Source organism: Dendropsophus ebraccatus, chromosome 15 (genome assembly GCF_027789765.1).
Source record: "Dendropsophus ebraccatus isolate aDenEbr1 chromosome 15, aDenEbr1.pat, whole genome shotgun sequence".
In the NCBI taxonomy this organism is placed as follows: Eukaryota; Metazoa; Chordata; class Amphibia; order Anura; family Hylidae; genus Dendropsophus; species Dendropsophus ebraccatus.
In genome coordinates this window covers 13,768,988-13,794,007 of record NC_091468.1, presented here as the reverse complement: position 1 = coordinate 13,794,007, position 25,020 = coordinate 13,768,988, and the positions used below count along the sequence as shown (strand labels likewise).

Genomic DNA, 25,020 nt, shown 5'->3' with positions numbered 1-25,020 from the left:
TGGAATTCAGTATTTTTTTTTTTTTACTTTTTCAGGTTATACAAATAAAAACCTCTGATTTCTTTGGTTTATATTTTTGGTGATCTTTATTATAAAAGGGGGGGGGGGGACAAAACTACCACTTAATAAGTTTTAGTATTTTTTTATGTTTTGTACAAAGAGAAAGTTTACAAACTTATCTGTTCAATATGAAAGCGAGCCTGACACAGACAGATGAGTAAAACGTATGTACATGTCCTACAGAACATCAGACCATGTATGCAGAGGAATCAAAGCCAGCTGACATAATCGAATGAAATGTGTAGAAAATGTTAAGCAATATTGGAAATAGCCGACTGATCTAGTACTGATGTTTTATTCACTGCCATCACAGAGCAGGGCATTGTGGGAGATCAGGTGAGAGCTGAGAGCTGAGCTGTAAAGTCACGTCTGACAGCAGAGTTCAGATAAACTGTTGTCTGTTGCTAAAGGCAACTAGCAGAATTTTGAAGGCTGATGTAAAGTAAAACATGGTGTAAAGTGAAACTGGCTCAGTTGCCCCAAGCAACCAATCAGATTCCACCTTTCATTCCTCACAGACTTTTTGGAAAATGAAAGGTGGAATCTGATTGGTTGCTAGGATCAACTGAGCCAGTTTCACTTTACACCATGTTTCATAAATCTCCCCCAATATGTATATATAAATGGATAGGCTGGACCTGATTCAAATATGTACAGAATCTGCAAAGTTGCTCAATTATAAAGTGTCATATAAAATATGTAATACCAAACCTTCCTAATCCGAGGGGGCAATGTAATAGAATCACATTTCCATCTTTATTATCTATGACCAGTTACCAGTTACGCCCAAAGCCGTGCGCGCGCCACTGAGATGAGTCCGACGCCCATAGAGAATGAATGGAGCAGTCATCATCTATGGGCGTCGGACCCATCTCATATGATATCTTCGTCCCGGGACCAGCTCCAGGAACGAGACTTGTCGGAAAGGGTAAGTATCCGGGGGCTGCACCGGGGGGTCAGGCAGGCTCTGTGCCCTCGTCCCCGTTGACAGGTTCCCTTTAAAGGTGAGTATACTCGGTATACTGAGTATGATGCCCTGAGTATATAAAGTATACTCAGGGCATCAGGTGCTCTTTGTATGGGATCTCCTCAGATCATGAGCTGTTGAAAAGCCTTAAAGGGATTATCTCACGTTAATTAAAGATGGCCACTTTCTTCCAGAGACAGCATCACTCTTGTCTTCAGTTTGGGTGCAGGTTTTGCACTTTGGTTCCATTGAAGTGAATGGAGCTTAAAGAAGCAGTTAAGTTGTTTTTTTTTCCGGACCCCTGGGTAGCCGCTGTCATGTATACTTACAGAAGATGATCGGTGTCCCGTTCCCGTCCCGCGGGGCCGTTCAAATCGGGCGCGCTCACGTCCGCCGGCTGCTGCGAGTCCTCTTCTCTGACCAGTGATTATACGCCGGAAGTCACTCGCTTCCATGCATTCGCTATGGAAGCGCGTGACTTCCGGCGTTCAAATGACTAGGGAGAGAAGAAGAGTCACAGCGCTGGCGGACGTGAGCGCGCCCGATTTGAACGGCACCGCGGGACGGGAACTGACCGACGGGAACGGGACACCGATCATCTTCTGTAAGTATACATGACAGCGGCTACCCGGGGGGCACCCTGGAAGAAGGTGGTCATGTTTTCCTAAAGCTGGATAACCCCTTTAAGGGGTGGAGTTAAGCAACACTGGTCTAAACCATCTCTGGCTGTTTCCGCTTGTTCACTGTAATAAAATCTTAAAGGGTTCCTGTCACAAAGCTGATATCTCCCGATGCAGCTGCCATTGGTAGATCTAGCTGCCATGCATACGTTCCATGCTTGCCGAGTTCCATCCATGAGAACATTTTATGAAAACATGGTTTGTCAAAACTCTGTCGGCGTCGGACCTATACACGGCACCTTCCATATCGCCACGGCTCTTCCATATCGCCACCCACTAATGCTGTAGTGAGAGGCTTCAAAACTTTTTTAAAACACGCTAAAATGGATTTCCAATAGAACTCTTAGGCGTTTTTCATCTCGGCAAGTTTACAAGAGTACAACTTACAATAAAATGGCAGGTCTTAAATATAACAGTAATCAAAAACTTTCTACACCCTCTATAAAAAATTTACATAATTTCCTTAAGTGCAAAAAACAAAGGCCAAATTGTCCTTTAGTCTCCATATTGTCATCCCTCCTGCGGGAATCTAGTCTTCTTTGGTGGTTCGGAACTCGGGCATGCTCCAGACTCTGCGAGTAGGCTCAACCTCTCGCTCCACATCCTCAGAGATGGTCTTAATGTCACTCATGAATGGGTAGATCCTGGCTCTGGACTTGAAGGTGGTGAGGGACAAGCTCATGGCTCTCTTTGTATTCCACTGCCTGGCAAGTTTCTTTGCATCCTCCTCTTCTTTCATCTTCTCAGAAGCTTCTTGAAGAACTGCTCGGAACAGTCGGGGAACCTCGTGCACGTCTGGTTCATACTCTGAAACCATCTGTCGGAATCTTAAAAAAAAAAAAAAAAAAAAAAGGATCATTAGGAAATTGATAAGTTGTAGGTCTTTTTTTCAGTTTTCCAAAAATCCTCAGTTTGCTTTTCTTTTTGTTAGAAATATTTTTGTACCCTATAATGGGGAGGGGGGGGGGTTAAAGGGGTTTCCAGATTGCTCAGTCCCATTAGAAGGGACTCTCTATGCTAGACCTCTATAAATCTGAGCACCAGAGGAGAGCTCTACATTACACTTCCCTTAAAGGTGAATGTGTTGTGAGAAAATACCGTTTTAAACAAGTTTTTATATCAAATTTTTAGTGTTTTTTTTTTTAACGTTTACTAACCATATTATAAAATAATCCTAAAATCTTGCCGTTTCTATTCCATCCACTAAGCCTAATATTAAATGGGTATTCTGCTCAAGTATAACTTTTTATATGTTGCTGCCCATGGTGAGACTAACAATTCCTTCCATACTTGTTATTATCTGTTCAGTCTCCTTCCCTTAGTTCTGAGCTGCTGCTTTCTGCTGAAGACACAAAAAAACTGTGTGAGCGTTAATCTCCATTCCTTCCTAGACGGCTGATGTAAACAAGTCCCTATCTGCATTTCTGTGATGCGGGGGGGGGGGGGGGGGGGGAGGGGATTAATCAGAGGGACCTTGGGTTAACCCTTCCAGCATTACAAAGATGCTATAGAGTTTCAGATAAATCCTGCCAGGAACTTGTTTATATCAGCCGTCTAGGAAGGGAGGAGGGGGATACGGAGCAACAGCTCACACACAGCTTTTTGTGTCTTTAGCAGAAAGTCGCAGCTCAAAACTGGTGAAAGAAGACTGAATAGATAATAACAAGTATGGAATGAATTGTTAGTCTCACCATGGGCAGCAACATATTAAAAGTTGAGATTGAGTAGAATACCCCTTAAACCTGAGACTTCCTGTTCTCTACAAATCACTTTCCAACTTTTTCTTATCACAAACAGCATTAGGGTATGTTCACACACTGTACAAACAATGGTAGTTCCACGTTAATGGCCATTGTTTAAAGGTTACAATGGCCGGAATTAATGATCATTATTTTGGGCCGTAGGTAGCATTAAACAATGGCCATTCACACGGAACGACTATTGTTTGTACAGCATAACCTTACAATGAACGGTAGATAGGTAACACAGCATTTTCACATAGGTGATGCTCATAGATCAGCTTCCCTTTTCTTGTGAATGGCCTGTGCCTGGATCGCAGAGCATGCCTAGTAAACCATCCCATTCTAATGAATAGGTTCTGTGCCAGTCTAGACTGTAAAGTATATCTTTATGCTGATGGCTAAAAAAAATTTAATCAGAAAATAGAGGTTTCAGTATCTGACCAATAATATACAGTATGGGGGAGATTTATCAAACATGGTGTAAAGTGAAACTGGCTCAGTTGCCCCTAGCAACCAATCAGATTCCTCCTTTCATTCCTCACAGACACTTTGGAAAATGAGAGGTGGAATCTGATTGGTTGCTAGGGGCAACTGAGCCAGTTTCACTTTACACCATGTTTGATGAATCTCCCCTTATGTGTTTACTTGGTCTGATGTTGTGCAGCACATGAAGCATGCGATTTCTCTGCACAAAAACACCAATTTTTATTTGCATCAACTCAAATCCCCACTCCTCACTTAAAATCCCCAAAGGTGTTTTTGTTTTTTTGCTCAACACACGTCATTGTCACCAGTTCCATGATTCATGAGATTTTCTCGTCTATTGTTCATCACTTTGTGATCTTAAGCGCTAATCATACATGGATCATACAAATAGTATAAAATGTAACGTAACATGAACACAAATAGTATAAAATGTAAATTATTTAATATATGGGATCTTGTGAATGAATAAATGGAATGGCCATACAATATAAAAGCTGTATTTTGTGTTTGAGTTTTTTTTAAATCTTTTTCTATGTTAAAATTAGTTGGATGACTGGAAACTTAAAGGGGTTATCCAGCGCTACAAAAACATGGCCACTTTCCCCCTACTGTTCTCTCCAGATTGGATGGGGTTTTGAAACTCAGTTCCATTGAAGTAAATGGAGCTTAATTGCAAACCGCACCTGAACTGGAGACAACAGTAGGGGGAAAAGTGTAGCGTTGGATAACCCCTCTAAAGGGTATCTCTCAGCTGTATATCATGCTCAGAGCAGATAGCTCATAGGGAGGTAAAACACACAATACCCCTCTCTTAGCTGATGGCTGTTTGCAAAGTTATAAAATTATGGGTTTTTTTCTTGCTGAGGCGGGTGTGCTGAGCTGTTGCATGCATGCCACCCCACCACCACAACCTCTTCCTGTTTTGACTGTGTGATGTACAGGAATCAGTGCAGGGAGAGGTGGGGAAGAGAGAAGGTGTGCATTCTGCAGCTTAGTCCAACCCATATGACCATAAAATTAAAAGAAAATTATAGTTTTATAACTTTGCAAACAGATATCAGCTAAGAGGCAGATAGAATTTGTTTTATCTCCCTATTAGTTATCTGCCCTTGTCTGCAACTCTGAGCATGGTATGTAGCTGAGTCTATAGAAAAGAACTAGATAGATAGATAGATAGATAGATAGATAGATAGATAGGAGATAGATAGATAGGAGATAGATAGATAGATAGATAGATAGATAGATAGATAGGAGATAGATAGATAGATAGATAGATAGATAGATAGATAGATAGATAGATAGGAGATAGATAGATAGGAGAGAGAGAGATAGATAGATAGGAGATAGATAGATAGGAGAGAGATAGATAGATAGGAGAGAGATAGATAGGAGATATATAGATAGATAGATAGGAGATAGATAGAGAGATAGATAGATAGATAGATAGATAGATAGATAGATAGATAGATGAGAGATAGAAAGATAGGAGATAGACAGATAGATAGATAGATAGATAGATAGATAGATAGATAGATAGATAGATAGGAGAGAGATAGATAGATAGATAGATAGATAGATAGATAGATAGATAGATAGATAGATAGGAGATAGATAGATAGATAGATAGATAGATAGATAGATAGATAGGAGATAAACAGATAGATAGATAGATAGATAAATCAGAAGAATACCGCAGCACTCATGGGATAGAATTCAACACAACGTGTTTATTTCCCCAAACCGCGGTTTGGGGAAATAAACACGTTGTGTTGAATTCTATCCCATGAGTGCTGCGGTATTCTTCTGATTTATATAACTTATACCGGGTGGTCACTGGTATATACCGCTTGGCACCACATTCATCGCTACACGAGTGCTGCATTCACTTTGAATTTCTTAGATAGATAGATAGATAGATAGATAGATAGATAATAGATAGATGATAGATAGATAGATAGATAGATAGATAGATAGATAGATAGAGAGACAGAGAGATAATAGACTTTAGAGAGATAGAGAGATAATAGACTTTAGATAGATACAGCTATAGTTCAGTGGCAGGTCTACCAGGCATATAAGTGCAGTGTTTGAGCAGATAGTATCTGGGTCATTCGTTGTTCTTTGTTCGGTACATGGAGCCGCGTGACCTCTCACCACACACGGACCCTCTCACTTTATATCCCACTTGCGGGGGCTTACATAAAAGCTTTTCATTACCAATTATTTTCTCCCGTCTCCGCACTTACAGGAGCGGTATAGCACCAACCACTGCACATAGTCCAAATGTAATTTAGAAAAGATCTGGGGAGCCTGTGGATGGAGGAAGCAGAGACCTGTGCTGTCTTAAAGGGACAGATTCTCAGTTATGAGCAGAACACCACTAGCTATATGGCTGTACTGACACTTGTCACTGTATGTAAGTGCCCCATATGTCAGATACCTGCTAATGGAACTACATGGAAGAAAACTGATTTCCGCATAGTCACTTTTTTTTAAAGGGATTGTCACATTGCCTTATAGCTGACTTCTATTGAAGTGAACGGAGCAGAGTTGCAATACCACACACAACCTAAGCACATGTGTGGCACATATTCACTTTGGTTTACAATATTTTATATGTATTTATGGTAGTTGTTTTTATTACCTTTTTTTTATTAGGAGAGTGTCCGGTCTTATAGGATCCGGCTCTTTCTATCCAGATTGAACATTTTTAGTATTTTTGTAAGCTACCTCTCTCTGCAATTATTATGATGAATATCAAGTAAAGCGTTCGTTCTCAGGATGTTATTGGCAGAAATTAAATTACGTAGTCATGCCCGGCTCCTGGTTGTCATGGCAGTGCTGGCAATTTATAAACCACAATTGTGGCTCGATGATTTGCAAGGCAGAAGATTCTTAAATCAAAGATTGTTTACTAGAGCTACAAATAGCCGAGAATTCTGAGAGTTTTTATGGCGTTCAGAAATAAGTTAAAGGGGTTATCAAAGACAATATTATTGATGGTCTACTATTAATATTAGATAATGATCTAATATCTGTCAACAATCAGCTGATCGAGGGGTGCCATATATTTTGTAGTGGCTGTGTCTGGTACTGCAGCTCAAATGAATAAGACAGAAGTGCAATACCAGACACAACCACTGCAAAGTGTATGGCGCTGTGCCAGGTAATCAATATAGGAAACACGGGATTCACCAAAACATCCCAATCATGGACTTGCTAGGAGTTGTCCCTCCACTGATCTGTGACTGATGGCCTATACTAAAGTTAATGGAAAAGTCTGGCAAAAAATTGTATTAAAGTATTGTATTGCCCCCCAAAAGTTATTCAAATCACCAATATACACTTATTACGGAAAATGCTTATAAAGTGCTTTTTTCCCTGCACTTACAACTGCATCAAGGCTTCACTTCCTGGATAACATGGAGATGTGACTTCCTGGATAAAATGGTGATGTCATTTCCTGGATAATATGGTGATGTCACTTCCTGGATAACATGGTGATGTCACAACCCGACTCCCAGAGCTGTGCGGGCTGTGGCTGCTGGAGAGGATGATGGCAGGGGGATACTGAGGGACACAGGGCACTGGAGGGACACTGAGCATCCCCCTGCTATCATCCTCTTCAGCAGCCACAGCCCGCACAGCTCTGGGAGTCGTGACATCACCATTTTATTCAGGATGTGACCTCACCATGTTATCCAGGAAGTGACATCACCATGTTATCCAGGAAGTGACATCACCATGTTATCCAGGAAGTGAAGCCTTGATGCAGTAGTAAGTGCAGAAAAAAAGCACTTTATAAGCATTTCCCCTAATAAGTGTATATTGGGGATTTGTATAACTTTTGGGGGCAATACAATACTTTAATAAAAATTTCCGCCGGACTTCTTCTTTAAACTTGTCATCACTTTCATGCTGTCCAAAATATCTCTTTCTATGCCCAGACTGATAGCTTATCAGTCTATTTTGGATGGAAAACCCCTTAACCTCTTAGGGACATATGAAGTACCCGTACGTCATATGTCCCCAGGAGGTGTTCAGAGCGGGGGCGCGCGGCGGCCCCGCTCTGAACCGCCGCAATCCCGGGTGCCACGTGTACTGGAGGCAGCCGTTATCTAGTATCTAGTGGGGGAGATCGCTCCTCCGGGACGTTGTCCCAGAGGAGCGATCTCCGTGCGTGGTGCCGGCCGGGGTCCGCTCTAACATGTATTGTATGTATGTATGTATGTTTGTATGTAAGTATTGTTATTAGTAAAAAGCCCCCTCCCCTAATAAAAGTTTGAGTCACCCCCTTTTCCCAGGTTTTAAATAAAAGTAAATAAATAAATAAACATGTTTGCTATCGCCACGTGTGTAATCGCCCAAACTATTAATTAATCACATTCCTGATCTCGCACGGTAAACGGCGTAAGCGCCAAAAAATCCCAAAGTGCAAAATTGTGCATTTTTGGTCGCATCAAATCCAGAAAAAATTGTAATAAAAAGCGATCAAAAAGTCGTATATGCGCAATCAAGGTACCGATAGAAAGAACGCATCATGGCGCAAAAACTGACACCTGACACAGCCCCATAGACCAAAAAATAAAAGCGCTATAAGCCTGGGAATAGAGCGATTTTAAGGAACATATATTTGTTAACAATGGTTTGAATTTTTTACAGGCCATCAGATACAAGAAAAGTTATACATGTTACATATCGTTTTAATCGTAACGACTTGAGGAACATGCGCAAATAAAAGAAATGCTTTTTTTGTTCAATTTCACCACACTTTGAATTTTTTCTGGTTTTGCAGTGTACTTTATGCAAAAATTCAGCCTGTCATTGCAAAGTACAATTAGTGACGCAAAAAATAAGAGCTCATTTGGGTCTCTAGGTGGAAAAATGCAAGTGCTATGGCCTTTTAAACACAAGGAGGAAAAAACGAAAATTGGCCCCGTCCTTAAAGGGTTAAAAGGCTTTTCGACAATTAAATCCATTTTCAATTATCTGATAAGGTAACAAATATTGGTAATAAAGTTGAAGGGATTACAGTCAAGAAGTTGTAGTAAGAGGGAGATAGAGTTAGCTGGATTCCCGACTAGTGTTTACAGCAGGAACAGGAAGTCTGTTACAGGATCTCTATTAGACAGGAAGTAAGGCTAATACAGACAGAAGAGCAGACAGATCACCTTAAAAGCACAAAGAAAGCATAAAAGACCCCAGGAAGGTTGTACTGGGAAGTTAAAAATAGATTCCATTGTTAGAAAAACCCTTTAAAGCGACTCTGTACCCACAATCTGACAACCCCCCCCCCCCAAACTTGTACTGTCAGATAGCTGCTTTTAATCCAAGATCTGTTCTGCGGTCCGTTCGGCAGGCGTATCTGTGCCCTAACTTTGCACCACCCCCTCCGTCCCTCCTCCCCACCCTCTTCATCATTAGGAATGCCACTGAAACATTTACTTCTGTTTGAACATTGCACAAGTGTCTTAATGATCCAGCCCATGTGCCGAGCTGCCACAGGTGGGGAATAGGAGGCAATCTGCCTGGAGCATTCCTAATGATGAAGAGGGTGGGGAGGAGGGACGGAGGGGGTGGTGCAAAGTTACGGCACAGATACTCCCATAGGGCACGGAGCTGCAATTTTAAAAGTAATTTTTTATGACAATAACTGCATCACCTGCCAAACGGAGCAAAGGACAGATCTTGGATTAAAAGCAGCTATCCGAAGGTACAAGCGGTTTGGGGGGGACAGATTGTGGGTACAGAGTGGCTTTAAATGGAATTTGTCACCTAGATTTTCTTTTACTGATTAGGGCTATGTTCACACTACGTATGTTCCGCATAAATCTCGGCCGTTGTTACAACAGACTGCAAGCTGAGGGAATCCTGACCGGAGTGTATACACATAGTATAAACTCTGGCCGGGATCCCTAGCGGCGCCATAGAAAACTGACATGTCCGTTTTCTGCGACCACTGAATAGCGGCCGCAGAAAACCCTGTCAGTTCACACAATGGAGCGAGCAGCTCCGGCTGCACACTCCATTGTGTGCTGTTGGGAGTTCTAATGCGGGTGCGCACGGATGCGCCTGCATCAGAACTCAGCGGTGCTAAAGATCATCCATGATGATCTTTTCTGAGACCGGACATTCTGTGATATGTAAACCGGTCATTCCACAGGGAGCTGCAATTGTCTCCTCTATCTACTGGTGTCACACAACGCTGCAATGATCACTTTACAGCAGCCTCCTCTTATCACCACAGACACAACAGGAAGTCTCAGCTTAGTTTTAGCCCCAGTGGTGAGAATGAAAACTGCAAGATCTCAGGATTATTTTATAATACAGATAGAAACATGGGGAAAAAAAATAAAAAGTCACCAAAAACTCTTTAAAAATATGTTTAACATAAAAACTTTATTTAAATAATAAGTAATTTTCTGATGACACATTCCCTTTAAGTCTGGATGGTCCATCATCAGTTCTGTCACATTTGACAGCAAGAATAGCAACGTCATTCTTAAAGGGGTAGTCCAGCTATTTTTTTTTTCTTTTAAATCAACTGGTTTCAGAAAGTTATATTGGTTTGTAAATCAATTCTACTTAAAAATCTTCAGTCTTCCAGTACTTTTCAGCTGCTGCATGTCTGGCAGAAAGTTGTGCATTCTCTCCAGTCTGAAACAGTGCTCTCTGCTGCCATCTCTGTCCATGTCAGGAACTGTCCAGAGCTGAAGCAAATCCCCATAGAAAACCTCTGGACAGTTCCTGACATGGACAGAGGTGGCAGCAGAGCACACTGTGTCAGACTGAAGAGAATACACCACATACAGCAGCTGATAAGTACTGTAAAATTAATTTTTTTTAAAAAAAAATAGGTTAATTACAAATCTATTTAACTTTCTGAAACCAGTTGATTTGAAAAAGATTTTTGTCAGAGTACCGCTTTATAGTCTAAATGATGGAGATGTCAACAGATCACTGACTGACCCTATTTTAAGGCAATGGGCTCTGTCAGGTGTGGCTAGAATTCGTTCATTGTATAACAGATCCAGAACAACATCATGGCCGCCATTATAAACTGAAGCCCAGTTAAAGGGTGATTGCTGACCCTATCGGCGAGCAGTCTCTCCTGCTGCTGGAACTATGGATATTCTGGTCCCAATAGGGCATGTTCATTAAGACGACGTCCATCAGTACCACAAGTGCCCTTTAAATACCAATAACGTCTATCAGTTGTGGGGAGTGTGTACCTGAGGATGACCGGTCCACAGTAGGAGGGATGGATGGTGCTGCAGGTGTCCTCCAGCTGTAGCCTCTCCATAGGGCTGATGTCGTAGCTGTGCTTCGGGTAACTGACCAGCCAGCTGTAGTCCACCCCAGTCTTAATCTTCCTATACTCGTTCTCCTTCTCTCGCTGCTGTTTCTCAGCCTGTTTCATTTGCCAGCTCAGCTCCATCATTAACGTCTCCACCACCATGTCCGCCGGGTTTCTCTGGGTGAGTCTCAGGTTAGGCTCATTCCACCTGAACCAGGACGTCAGGGCCATACTTCACCAGGGGGTTAGCCTAGAAGAAAGAAATGGAAGAGCATTGTTAGCATTGTAATCCGGATGTACATACAGTGGTGCCTTGGATTAGGAGCATAATTCGTTCCGGGACGGCGCTTGTAATCCAAATTCACTCTTAAACCAAAGCAAATTTTCCCATAAGAAATCATAGAAATGCAGACAATTGGTTCCACACCCCAAAAATAATGATTTATTATTCTGAATAACATAAAACAGATGAATCAAACATTCAGAAACTGTGATATTATAAGTTACTGTACAGTAATGGAGAAGATGGGAAACACAAGGACGGACAGAGACTGCAGGGAGCAGGAAGGAATGAGCAGGCAGATGTGGGCACATACATGCAGCACTCTCTGTCTGGGGAGAGAGGGGTTACAGCTATGGAGAGATTACCTCCACAGTCCTGTCCCCTGATGTAAGCCCCAGCCTGAAGTGGATTTGCTATGATTTGGAAAGTGAGGGAGACTTCCTGGGTCAGAGTACAAAGCTGTAGACCACGCTATGCAGACCATGCCCCTCCTCCACTCACGCTCCCACCCAGTATAGGGAGCTCTTACACCAAAGCAATGCTCTTACACCAAGTCACAATTTTGAAAAACTGTGAGCTTAAACCAAATAGCTCTTAAACCAATTTACTCTTAAAGCAAGGTACCACTGTACATTTATATGGCTCCCTCTAGTGGCAGATAGAAGCTGCCGGAATTTGGAAGTGATTTGGAGGGAACTTTGTCCACCATAAGGGTAGCTTCACACGTATCAGATCTGCAGCGGATTTCACACGAGTTTGCAGCTAAATCCGCAGCGGATCCTGTACGTGTGAAGCTACCCTAAAGATATATAATAATAATAATATATAATCAATCGGCGCATTACATAGGATCTATTTATATGTTACAGAAACCAGTAACACTGACCCCTTCACTACCCTAGACACCAGAGATATGGAGTAAACACAACTTCCTTAACCTAGACCACCTACAGACCACTTTACTGCCCACAATTATTCCAGATTATACTGCTACACTGTGTTGGTGGTGGGCCTCCTACCAGGTGGTTACACGCAGGCGGTATCCCTACATGGAGGGGGGCTGCCTGCTGAGATGCCTATATGGGGGTGGGGGCTACCTACATGGGGTAATTACATGAGGGGGCAACTGCCAGACTGAATGGGGGAACTCCTTACAGAGAGATTCCTGCCTGGTAGGGGTTGCTACCTCTATGGGGACTACCTACATTGGGGATTTCTACTTGGGGGTGCAGCTACAACAGGGACTACCTACAAGGGGGATACCTACATGGGGGGCTTCTTATGGGAGGGAACTACCTACATGACTTTACTGGGGGGCTAACTACCAGGGGAATACTAATTACTTGGGGGGGGGCTACATGGGGTATACCATCTATTGGGGCCTACCAGCACAGAGAAGCCTAACTATTATATGGAAGCTCAAAGAGGGTCTAACTAGATGGGGGAGGTAACTACTATGTAGGGGCACAGAGGGGACCTACTTATTATATGTACTGGAGAATGGAGACGGACTCTCTAAGCTTCTTTGCGGGTTAGCAGCATAGCCTCTAAAGAGATTCTGTTTTCCAGGCAATTGGATTTAACCCGGGGTTTCTATATATATCTGAACTTTCCGCCAGTGCTCTCTGCATAAACAAGTGTCCATGTGTTGACCTGTTATCAGGAGAGCTTAGATTCGTAACTAAAGCCATTGACCCCAATATGACCGTCTTTGTCTTGAGTCGTCTTTCTTCTCTGTTGGTTAGGAGCGGCTGATACGGCGTTACCATAGTCTAATACTCACACAGGAGTGTAAAAATAGAAGAGGAAGAATAAGCCCTAAGCTGTCTCCAGGGCTGCCGTCTTCTTCTATACAGAGCGAAGGCTCCTCGTGGCCAGGAATAGATATTTGGTCACAGAGGTCAGGCCCTCACCTTACTTTATAGCATGTGTCGTGGAAAAGACCCTTTAAATCTGTAACAAGTAGTTTAAAGGTAAACATATACTTTATGATGGGGTCACAATTGCATTGGGGCTTCAACAAAATGGAGCTGGGCCGTCTATTCGACAATGGAAGGATCCACTGAGATCCCATTGACTTCAATAGAGTCTGTCTTCTTTTTGTCTGGTGTCCATTTATCCTGCAGAATTTGACCACAAAAAAAACCACTGCTTGCAGTATCCTATTGTCCGCTCCGACAAGAGACATACAAAGGCTACACAGGATACGTCTTGGGTTTGTTCATTGATGCACATATAATTCTAAATCTCTCGTCCTCGTCCTCCATTTCTACTCTTCTTACTTCACTGCAATACCGGACATATTACCTGGATGAGAGCGATCTCCTATGACTGTATTATAAATGTTTAACATCATACAACCCCTTTAGGTTACAGTCACATGGTGGTGTTTGGTCGCCTCTAGTGCTGATATTATACTTTAATATTTGCAGTCATAATTGCAGTATACCCTAATAATTTCAGTCATAATTGCAGTATACCCTAATAATTGCAGTCATAATTGCAGTATACCCTAATAATTGCAGTCATAATTGCAGTATACCCTAATAATTGCAGTATACCCTAATAATTTCAGTCATAATTGCAGTATACCCTAATAATTGCAGTCATAATTGCAGTATACCCTAATAATTTCAGTCATAATTGCAGCATACCCTAATAATTGCAGTATACCCTAATAATTTCAGTCATAATTGCAGCATACCCTAATAATTGCAGTCATGATTGCAGTGTACCTTAATAATTGGATTCAAAATTGCAGAATACCCCAATAATTGCAGTAATAATTGCAGTATACCCTAATAATTGCAGTCATAATTACAGTATACCCTAATAATTGCAGTATACCCTAATAATTGCAGTCATAATTACAGTATACCCTAATAATTGCAGTATACCCTAATAATTGCAGTCAACCCACCAACCAAGCTGGAGTCTTTTTGATGGTCACAAGGTTGTCTGAGGTCACACAACTTTACAGCATATATTCCAGTGTATCCCCAACCTATACTCATACTTCCACATGTGATCACGGTCATGGCTTGCCCTAGAATAGATTGATACATCTATACTGAAGGACAGGGTTAAAGGGGTTGTTCACCAAAAGATGTTTTCTTTCAAATCAGCTGGCCAGAAAGTGTCAGAGATTTGTAATTTACTTGTATTAAAATAAATCTCAATTCCTCCAGCACTTATCAGCTGCTGTATATCCTGCAGAAAGTGGTGTATTCTTTCCAGTCTGGAGAGCAGTAGAAGTTTTCTATGGGGATTTGCTACTGCTCTGGACAGTTTCTGACATGGACAGAGGTGGCAGCAGAAAGCACTGTGTCAGACTGGAAGGAATACACCATTGCATGCAGGACATACAGCAGCTGATAAGTAGTGGAAAACTGGAGATTTATATATTTTTTTAAAGTAAATTACGAACAAGTTGATTTGAAAGAAAAATTTTTGGGGTGAACTACCCCTTCAAATCCCCTGTGATATTCAGATTGCACTAAAATGACATGATTTGCCTAGAGAATTACCAGAGAATCAAATGAAATGTTACGTTACGTTTTCCATCTGTAAAAGACAGATCGGTGTCAAGCGGCAGGTGGTGAGCTGACGGATGACAGCTCCATAAATCCCCATCGCTCGGGAAGATTACTGTCTGACACATCTGCAGTCTTGTCCCTAAAAGGGCTAATAGCTGCAAATCTTCAATTTAGCAGTGAACTTGTGTAAGATCTGCCCTCAATTACCAGAAGCCACCAGATCTTGGGCCTTGGTGGCTTCTTATTGTCAGGATAACACTCCGGGAGGTTTTCTACACAACTTAATCGGTGTGTAGTGAAAAGTTCTATAACTTTGTAATATAAATGATGTTTCCATTCCTCACAATTTTGCAAAGCTATAAGGGGGGGGAAACAGTGATAGAGGGGGACATCTATAAGGGGGGAAACATAGGGATAGAGGGGGCATCTATAAGGGGGGGAAACATAGGGATAGAGGGGGCATCTATAAGGGGGGGAAACATAGGGATAGAGGGGGCATCTATAAGGGGGGGAAACATAGGGATAGAGGGGGCATCTATAAGGGGGGGAAACATAGGGATAGAGGGGGCATCTATAAGGGGGGGAAACATAGGGATAGAGGGGGCATCTATAAGGGGGGGAAACATAGGTGTAGAGGGGGCATCTATAAGGGGGGGCAACATAGGGGGAGAGGGGGCCATCTATAAGGAGGCTATATAGAGGCGGTGGCATATATTATTAGGGGGTCACATACAGTCAGCCTACCCACTAAATGAGGGTGTAAAGGGGCCAATACAGATGTGCAGTTAGTAGAGAGATGAGGATGGTGCCAGAGTAAGGAGCCTAATATGTCTGTCTGGCAGATTCTGTGGATTTGTGGCTCGGAGAAGTTCTCATAATGGCCCAGGGCAGATGGAGAAGAAGATTAAAAGGGAAGAACTCCGATCAGAGAAGACGTCTCCTGTGAGTCACCTGATATAACTGCACTGTAATGTATATGGTGTATAGAACCTGTGTAGAGCTGCTTCTACCTCTATATGACTGGATGAGGTGATAGTGATCTGTGTACAGTGGATCTTATTCAGTAGCAGCGGTGGGGTTAGTATGTGATGGTGTTAGTCAGTAGCGTCGGTGGTGTTAGTCAGTATGTGGTGGTAATATTTGTTACTTGTTATCCGGTACTGTGTTTTATTGGTTTTAGTATACTGGATTTGGTCAGTAACAGTATGGCGGTAATATCTATGGTGATAATATTTTCTCTTCCTATATGCTGGTGTTATTGGTAATATCTTTCTTGGTGTGTGTATATACTGTGTATATACTGTGTGTGTATATATATATATATATATATATATATATATATATATATATATATTACTATACTGATTATATGATATATTACTATACTGACTATATGATATATTACTATACTGATTATATGATATATTACTATACTGATTATATGATATATTACTATACTGATTATATGATATATTACTATACTGATTATATGATATATTACTATATAATATGAGTTTATATCATATATTATACATGTGGAATAGGAAGCAATGTTTTGTAGGAGACAAGGACCCCAGGGCCGGCTCCAGCATCCCTCACGTCTGTTTTGCAGCGTCATGGAGGTGCGGAGGTGATTATTTTCTTCATCTTTAGGGACGGCTAAATTGCCGGTGAAGACAAAGGATTAGCAGACAAACAGCAGCTCTCTGGATACACACTGTATCTTCTAGCACATTCACAACTTCCAAAACAATCTCTCTCCCTTCCCTGCCATACTGCCAGGTGCAAAACCATCAGACGGCTGAATACTATCAATTACTCAATTCTACCTTGTGTTGCAAAACTACAACTCCCAGCATGCCTGTGCAGAGCTAGATAGTCACGGTTTCAGGAGAACAGCTAGAGTGGCCACAGGAGATCATAGCTATAAATATCTGGTTTGCCTTGGCAGCAGCTACCTGACACTGGGTGCTACAGTAACATTTACTGTCAACTAAGATTTCCAGGTCACAGACAATGGCAGCTATGAAGCTAACATATAAGGGAGAGGCTTGCTGGGGTTTCCACTGTATAGCTGCTTAGGGGCTTTAAAAGACAATTTTCACTATATATAACTACACGTTTAGATGGACCAAATTTATTATAGATCACCATAGCTTTTCCTCCTCTTTGTGGAATTAAACAAAGCTTTTCATGACTATTTGAGTTTGAATATACCATATTCCACATTTTCAAAAAAAATAGGCTTTAAACCCCTTTTGCGGGTCTGTGATGTGCACGTATTGCACATTAAAGGGATAGTGTACCTAAAAACATTTTCTTTCAAATCAACTGGTCCCAGCAAGTGCCAGAGATTTGTAATTTACTTCTATTAAAAAAAAATCTCCATTCTTCCAGTACTTATCAGCTGCTGTATGTCCTGCAGGAAGTGGTGTATTCTTTCCAGTCTGACACAGTGCTCTTTGCTGCCATCTCTGTCCATGTCAGGAACTGTCCAGAGCAGTAGCCAACCTCTTATGCTCTCAAGACTGGAAAAAATACCCCACTTCCCGCAGGACATACAGCAGCTGATAAGTACTTTTTAATAGAAGTAAATAACAAATCACTAGCAGTTTCTGGCACCAGTTTATTTGAAAGAATTTTTTTACTGGGTAAACTACCCCTTTAAGGTTGACAGCTACTGTGCCAGGCATTGGGATCACAGCAGCCATATGGTGCAAGCAACTGCACAACGTCTAGTCACAAGTCACAGCAAAGCTTTTTAGATCAGATCATTAGAACCATAAACCACATAAGATGTAGACAAGGCTGATATATGTGTGTATAGCTTTAAAAACGAGTGAGGGTAGTAAAGTAAAAAAAAAAAAAAAAAAAAAAAAAGAAACAAAACTTTCTCTGATATCAGAGTGAAGAGACATAGTGGAGCTATATGCCATAAACAGCACGTACTTGGTCCGGAGCCACGTGATCTTCCTATTGTCTGTTACCCTGAGGCTTCCTGGCGGTCCGGGCCACATACCTGTGGTCTGCCATGGATCCCTATCTTGCTGGGCACCATTATCCATTCTTACACCCAGCTTGTCCTCATAGCAGATCAGCATTGTCTCCCAGCCTTGTCGAGCCTGTTCCCATGTACGATTTCTTCATCTTGCGTAGCGTCTTACATTTTCTTGTGTTATCTGAACATACTACCCGTATTGTGATGCTGTAGTGTAGTGCTGATTCCTGTCTAGTCCTGCTGTGTAGATTGTTTCTATTCTATGACAATGCTCCCAGGACTTGTGCTATACCGCCATAGTGTTAGGGTCCTATTACATAGCCTGATGGGGGCCCAATAATAACTGCTAGATCGGCGCTCGTTTACTGGGCCTGTTACACGGCCCGATTATCATTTACCAAGGGCTGCATGGACATTTTTACCGATGTCCTTGCAGACCTTGCTTAACCTTTATACATTACCTATCCATGCTGCAGGGCTCCTCTTCTTCTCCACGGGGCCCACGCGCTGCAGCTTCAGAGCGGCCTGTCTCAGCTGACAGGCCGCTCAGCCAATCACTATCTGCGGCGGTCTTGGCCAGTGATTGGTTCAGACAGGCCGCTCTGAAGCTGGAGCGCGCGGAACCCGTGGATAAGACCGCAAGAGGAGCCCTGGAGCATGGATAGGTAATGTATATTGTCAGCCGCGCACCGCTGTTACACGTAGTGATGCGTGGTTGGCGCCCCACAATTAAAGGTTCAAACCTATATCAACGGTCAGCCGATAATCGTTGTCATCGGCTGATCGTTGTATTTATTCCACGGAACAATAATTAGCGATGAACAAACCGTCCGAGGTTCGGATTCGCATGAACCTGAACGCTCGGCATCAGATACCCACTGTCTGCCCGCTCCGTGGAGAGGGTGGATACAGCCTGAGGACCTTCTAGAAAACTGGGATACAGCCTACGGCTATGGCTGTATCCCAGTTTTCCAGGCGGTCCTCCGGCTGTATTCACCCTCTCCACGGAGCGGGCAGACAGTGGGAATCAGACGCCGAGAGTTCAGGTTCATACGAACCCGAACCTCAGCCGGTTCGCTCATCTCTAGCTATAATTGGCCGATTATCGCTCTGTGGAATAGGCCCCTTACTGAGCTGTATACAGTACAAGCAGCAGGAAGAGGAAATCTTGTAAATAGCTACTAAAGGTACATGGACTTCAGCTTCAGAACAATATGGCCGCATGTTAACATCCAATTTGCGTTGAAATTTACGATGAATTAAAGGGATTATCCAGCTGTACAAAAATATGGCCACTTTCTTCCAGACACAGCACCACTCTCATCTCCAGTTCAGGTGCATTTTGCAATTAAGCTCCATTCACTTCAATGAAACTGAGTTACAAAACCTGCACCCAAACTGGAGACAAGTGCTGTCTCTGGATAACCCCTTTAAAGGGTTAATCTTAAGACTTTTTTATATACACACTTCCTGCAGGACATACAGCAGCTGATAAACACTGGAAGACTTGAGATTTTTTTAAAAATAGAAAATGGTGAACAACCCCTTTAACACTTTGTAACCTAGCTCACATGGATCTGCACAGTGTATGTACCATGTGCCTGAGATCTCAGGCACATGGTACAGCGCCACCACAGGACAAATAAAACATTACACAGTGCCCATTGAGACATGCTGAGCAAGAACTCTTAAGGATAAGATGTAAATATTTACGATGGGAGTAGGAGAAACCGACAGACCATATGTCCCAGTACTACTGATCCTCTTTATAGGGTCACCACAAATCAGATTGAGCAATGAAATAGTAAACAATGTGCAGCATCCTGGATTAAAAGTATAATCTGAGAGTCCCAAAAAGTCTATGGAGCCCAACTCCAGACCAGTCAGAGAATGGAGTGTGCTTCTCCTGACTATATATACTGTAGAGATCAGCACCAAAGCCACAATCAATCAAACCTTTAAATACGTCAAAAGTTTTATTGAAAGGGGCAATAATGCCTTAAGGGGTTGTTCAACTTTTTTTTTCTTTCAAATTAACTGGTGCCAGAAAGTGCCATAGATCTGAAATTTACTTCTATTAAAAAAAAATCTCGTCTTCCAGTACTTATCAGCTGCTGTATGTCCTGCAGGAAGTGAAGTATTCTTTCCAGTCTGGAAAGCAGGAGAGGATTACTATGGGGATTTGCTACCGCTCTGGACAGTTCCTGCCCTGGACAGAGGTGGCAGCAGAGAGCACTGTGTCAGACTGGAAAGAATACACCACTTCATGCAGCACATACAGCAGCTGATAAGTACTGGAAGACTGGAGATTTTTTAATAGAAGTGAATTACAAATCTCTAGCACTTTCTGGCACCACTTGATTTGAAAGAATTGTTTTTGGGGGGTGAACAATCCTTTTAACTACAATGAGCTAAATGTACTAAAATCTCCTGTAATCTAGTAATCCGGTATTATTTTCATCTCAAAACTGTAACATTTAATATCACAAAACAAAGGGGTTAGATTAAAACATAGTTGAAATGGAGCCACTCTTGTCCTGAGTTTAAGTACGGTCTTAACTGTATTAAACAACAAAGTTGTCAGTTGGAGTTGTCATATCACACACAACCTTAGGACTGGGGGGTGGGGTGGCGACAGATACGGCTTTCTATTCCTCGGTAACCCCTCGCTAGCTAACATTGTGATAACATATTACACTGACACAGACCTACTAGGACACTGATAAACCTTAGATTATTGTCAATCAAGCCCAAAAAACTGTGTGTGTGTGTGTGGGGGGGGGGGGGGGGCAACCATCAAATAAAATATATATATACATATATATATATAGGCCTCCTGACTATGACGACAATTCGTGTTGGGGTAGACAAGGATCAGACAATTGGATTTCAACATGGTCAATCCCTTTACTCTTAGCAGATGTGTCTGACAATGGCTTAGTCTGGGTTCACACTGCATTTTTGCAATCCGCTTTTTTCATCCGTTTTTTGCAAAAAACTGTTAAAACGGATTGCAAAAAAACAGATGCATTTGTGTGCATCCGTTTTGATCTGTTTTTCCATTAACTTCCATTATAAAAAAAAGGGATCCGTTTTTTTTTTTGACGGACACAAAAACGTTGCTGACACTATTTTTTGTCTGTTAAAAAACGGATCTGTTAAACGTATGCTGAAAACGCAGTGTGAACCCAGCCTTATCCTCCACTTGTTATGACGCGCATGCTCGGCCAAGGCGAGTGTCCATGTGTGTGTGGGATAGGGGGAGGGTCAGGAGGAATAGTGGTCTAATAACTATCTTATGGCTATGGCAGCTTATACAGACCACAGGTCATAGCCCGACTGCCTGTCCGATGACCCAAAGTGATAGCTGGCCCCCATCCCCGGACTTGTGGCCGTAATACAGATACAACAATGCGAATCAACACAAGCCGAGATACCCAGAACTATTCTACCAATGCTATCAGCTTCACCTATCAGCTATGCAATTCTATGCACTATAATACATCTAGAAAATTGTGGAAAAAATTGTGTAATTGGGGGCATTTAGAGTTCTCCATCATGGGCACCAATGCACTTGGAAACCCCCTTTAAGCTCCTGCATCCATAGAGATGACTGGTGTAAGTAGGTATTAACCTCCTTTCAGCAGTTAACTTGCTTGAGATCAGCAATCAGAGACTAGATAGTCACGGAAACTGTATAGCAACTATACGGTAGGGCACTACTTGCTTAGGCTGGGTGCACATTGGTCAGTTGCATCCCTTGCAGTTTTTCCGTCAGAAACTGATGCCAAAAAAGATTAAGTTGTCATTAGACTTTTTATCCTTTTGTTAAAGGGGTACTCTGGTGAAAATATTTTTCTTTCAAATCAACTGGTTTCAGAAAGATATATAGATTTTTAATTGACTTCTACTTAGAAATCTCACGTTTTCCAAGACTTATCAGCTGCTGTATGTGCTACATGAAGCAGTATATTATTTCCAGTCTGGAGAGCAGGAGAGGTTTTCTATGGAGATTTGCTGCTGCTCTGGACAGTTCCTGACATGGACAGAGGTGGCAGCAGAGAGCACTGAGTCAGACTGGAAAGAAAACACCACTTCCTGTAGAGCATATAGCACTGATAAGTACTGGAAGACTGGAGATTTTTAAACAGAAGTAACTTACAAATCTGTATAACTTTGTGAAACCAGTTAATTTGAAAGAAAAAGATTTTTGCTGGAGTTCCCCTTTAAAAAACATCAGGTGCCATAAAAACATTTTTTATCAGTTTTCATCAGTTTTTTACTCTTTTTTTCTATTCTATCTATACTCAAATTTTAGTCATCTTCTCTATACATTGCTAAATGATCAGTAGAGGGGTTGCGGAAAGGTGCTGGAGCAGCTGTGTTGTGGCCCTAGTCTCGGCCAGGGCTGGAGAGCAGGATGTAGGGGTGTCGGGCCCTGTCTGGATACAAAAGGAGAGAAGAAGAACGCAATAGCCCCCACTCTTTACCAGCTTCACTTCAGGGAGATTTCCTTTCCCCTGGGTCCTCGACTTCTGCTCCGGAGCTCCATAGGCTTCAATGGGGGCAGCTCCAGATGATTGGACAGGCAACACGGGAGAACGCTACAAGATGTGTTCCCCCGTACTGATGGCACAATATCATCACCACATCCATTCAAATGAATGAGATCAGTTCAAGGCTATGTTCACACACAGTATTTTTGCTCAGTATTTTTCAACCCAAACCAGGAGTGGATTAGAAAGACAGAAAGGCGATGTTCACAGACTTTTGGAGTTGAGTGGATGACAAATAACGGCCATTGTTTTAAATCCATCCACTAAATTTCAACAGTGTGTGAACATAACCTTACTTTGTTTCCAATCCACTCCTGGTTTGGGTTGAAAAATACTGAGCAAAAATACTGTAAGTTAGAACTTGCTCATACTGTAGGTCTAATCACCAGGTAATCACTGCCAGGAAGCATACGTTTCCCATTCTTCAGCCCCAATAAAATCATTGCACCAAATACACAGAACGGCGAGATTAAACTAACTCAATCCGCCGCACACTGACCTATTTCCAGCCAGAATAAGCGACAATACTGTTACTGATCTGTTATGCAAATATCCTATAAAGTGTGAACAAATCCTTACACCACCTGAAAGCAGTTGAGGAAAGAATTTCAAAATTCTAATTTTAACTTCTGTCAGTTAAAAAACTAATTCTAATTTCAAATTCTGTCAGTTAAAAAAACTAATTCAAATTTCAAATTCTGTCAGTTAAAAAAACAAATTCAAATTTCAAATTCTATCCAAGCAACAGTTGTTCTGCACTTACTTTGAGTCAGCTCAGCCGGTGATGAGGAGGGGGATGCGGCTCCGCTCCAGGGTAACGTTCGCAGACCTGGCACCCCGGTCGGGTTCGGTCCTGGATTTGCAGCGATCTCAGTTCTTCAGGCACATGATGCCCCTAAGCAGCTCAGCATCTCCAGCCCTCAGATCAGACAGTGTCAGCCCGGCTCTGGGAGGGCAGCAGGACCCCCTTGTGGTTTAGTAGGATTCGGCTGTCAGAGTAGCAGGCTGGCAGCTGTCACTGAGTAAGGTGTAGTCAGGGTGAGTCAGCTGGAGTACAGTGTCTTCTAATGCAGATTAGTGGTGGGCAGGGAGAAGTGCGGGAGGACTGGGGCAGGTCATAGAGCTCTGGAGTAAACTGGCTGCAATAGGATCCCAGATACCACAACCTGTCTGGGTTATTACACTTATACAACAGAAAAAGATGATGATGATGATTATTATTATTATTATTATTATTATTGATTTTATCTCTTTAATGGGCTTTTCTGTCTTCTTTAAATAAATCTTACTCTCCACAATTTTCTTGAACAGCCTTGTAAATATCCCCAGATTTATTCTCCCTGTACTGTGACATCACTGTGTGTATTATCCCTGTACTGTGACATCACTGTGTGTATTATCCCTGTACTGTGACATCACTGTGTGTATTATCCTTGTACTGTGACATCACTGTGTATTATCCCTGTACTGTGACATCACTGTGTATTATCCCTGTACTGTGACATCACTGTGAGTATTATCCCTGTACTGTGACATCACTGTGTATTATCCATGTACTGTGACATCACCGTGTATTATCCTTGTACTGTGACATCACTGTGTGTATTATCCCTGTACTGTGACATCACTGTGTCTAGTATCCCTGTACTGTGACATGACTGTGTGTATTATCTCTGTACTGTGACATCACTGTGTATTATCCCTGTACTGTGACATCACTGTGTGTAATATCCCTGTACTGTGACATCACTGTGTATTATCCCTGTACTGTGACATCACTGTGTATTATCCCCCCTGTACTGTGACATCACTGTGTGTATTATCCCTGTACTGTGACATCACTGTGTGTATTATCCTTGTACTGTGACATCACTGTGTGTATTATCCCTGTACTGTGACATCACTGTGTATTATCCCTGTACTGTGACATCACTGTGTATTATCCCTGTACTGTGAAATCACTGTGTATTATCCCTGTACTGTGACATCACTGTGTATTAACCCCACTGTACTGTGACATCACTGTGTGTATTATTCTTGTACTGTGACATCACTGTGTGTATTATCCTTGTACTGTGACATCACTGTGTGTATTATCCCTGTACTGTGACATCACTGTGTATTATCCCTGTACTGTGACATCACTGTGTATTATCCCTGTACTGTGACATCACTGTGTATATCCCTGTACTGTGACATTAATGTGTATTATCCCTGTACTGTGACATCACTGAATGTATTATCCCTGTACTGTGACATCACTGTGTGTATTATCCCTGTACTGTGACATCACTGTGTATTATCCCATCAGGTATCGCCAGCACGAGACTCTGATCAGCTCATTGTGGAAATTTCCTTTAAGAAAATACAAAAGCCTCTGAAAGTCTCTGTTGCGGGATGTGATATATTGGAGCA

The 25,020-nt window shown here is 42.1% G+C and overlaps 1 protein-coding gene across 1 annotated transcript; it reads right to left on the bottom strand.

The window, feature by feature from the left end:
- Window positions 1-1,650: 1,650 nt before the first annotated feature.
- On the bottom strand, window positions 1,651-23,486 carry RD3 (RD3 regulator of GUCY2D). The gene is made up of 3 exons (XM_069954708.1): window positions 23,369-23,486; window positions 11,168-11,482; window positions 1,651-2,534 (listed from the first exon to the last, which is right to left on the bottom strand). The coding sequence occupies exons 2-3, from the start codon at window positions 11,461-11,463 to the stop codon at window positions 2,237-2,239; spliced, it is 594 nt and encodes a 197-aa protein (XP_069810809.1). The 5' UTR covers window positions 11,464-11,482; window positions 23,369-23,486; the 3' UTR covers window positions 1,651-2,236.
- Window positions 23,487-25,020: the final 1,534 nt, after the last annotated feature.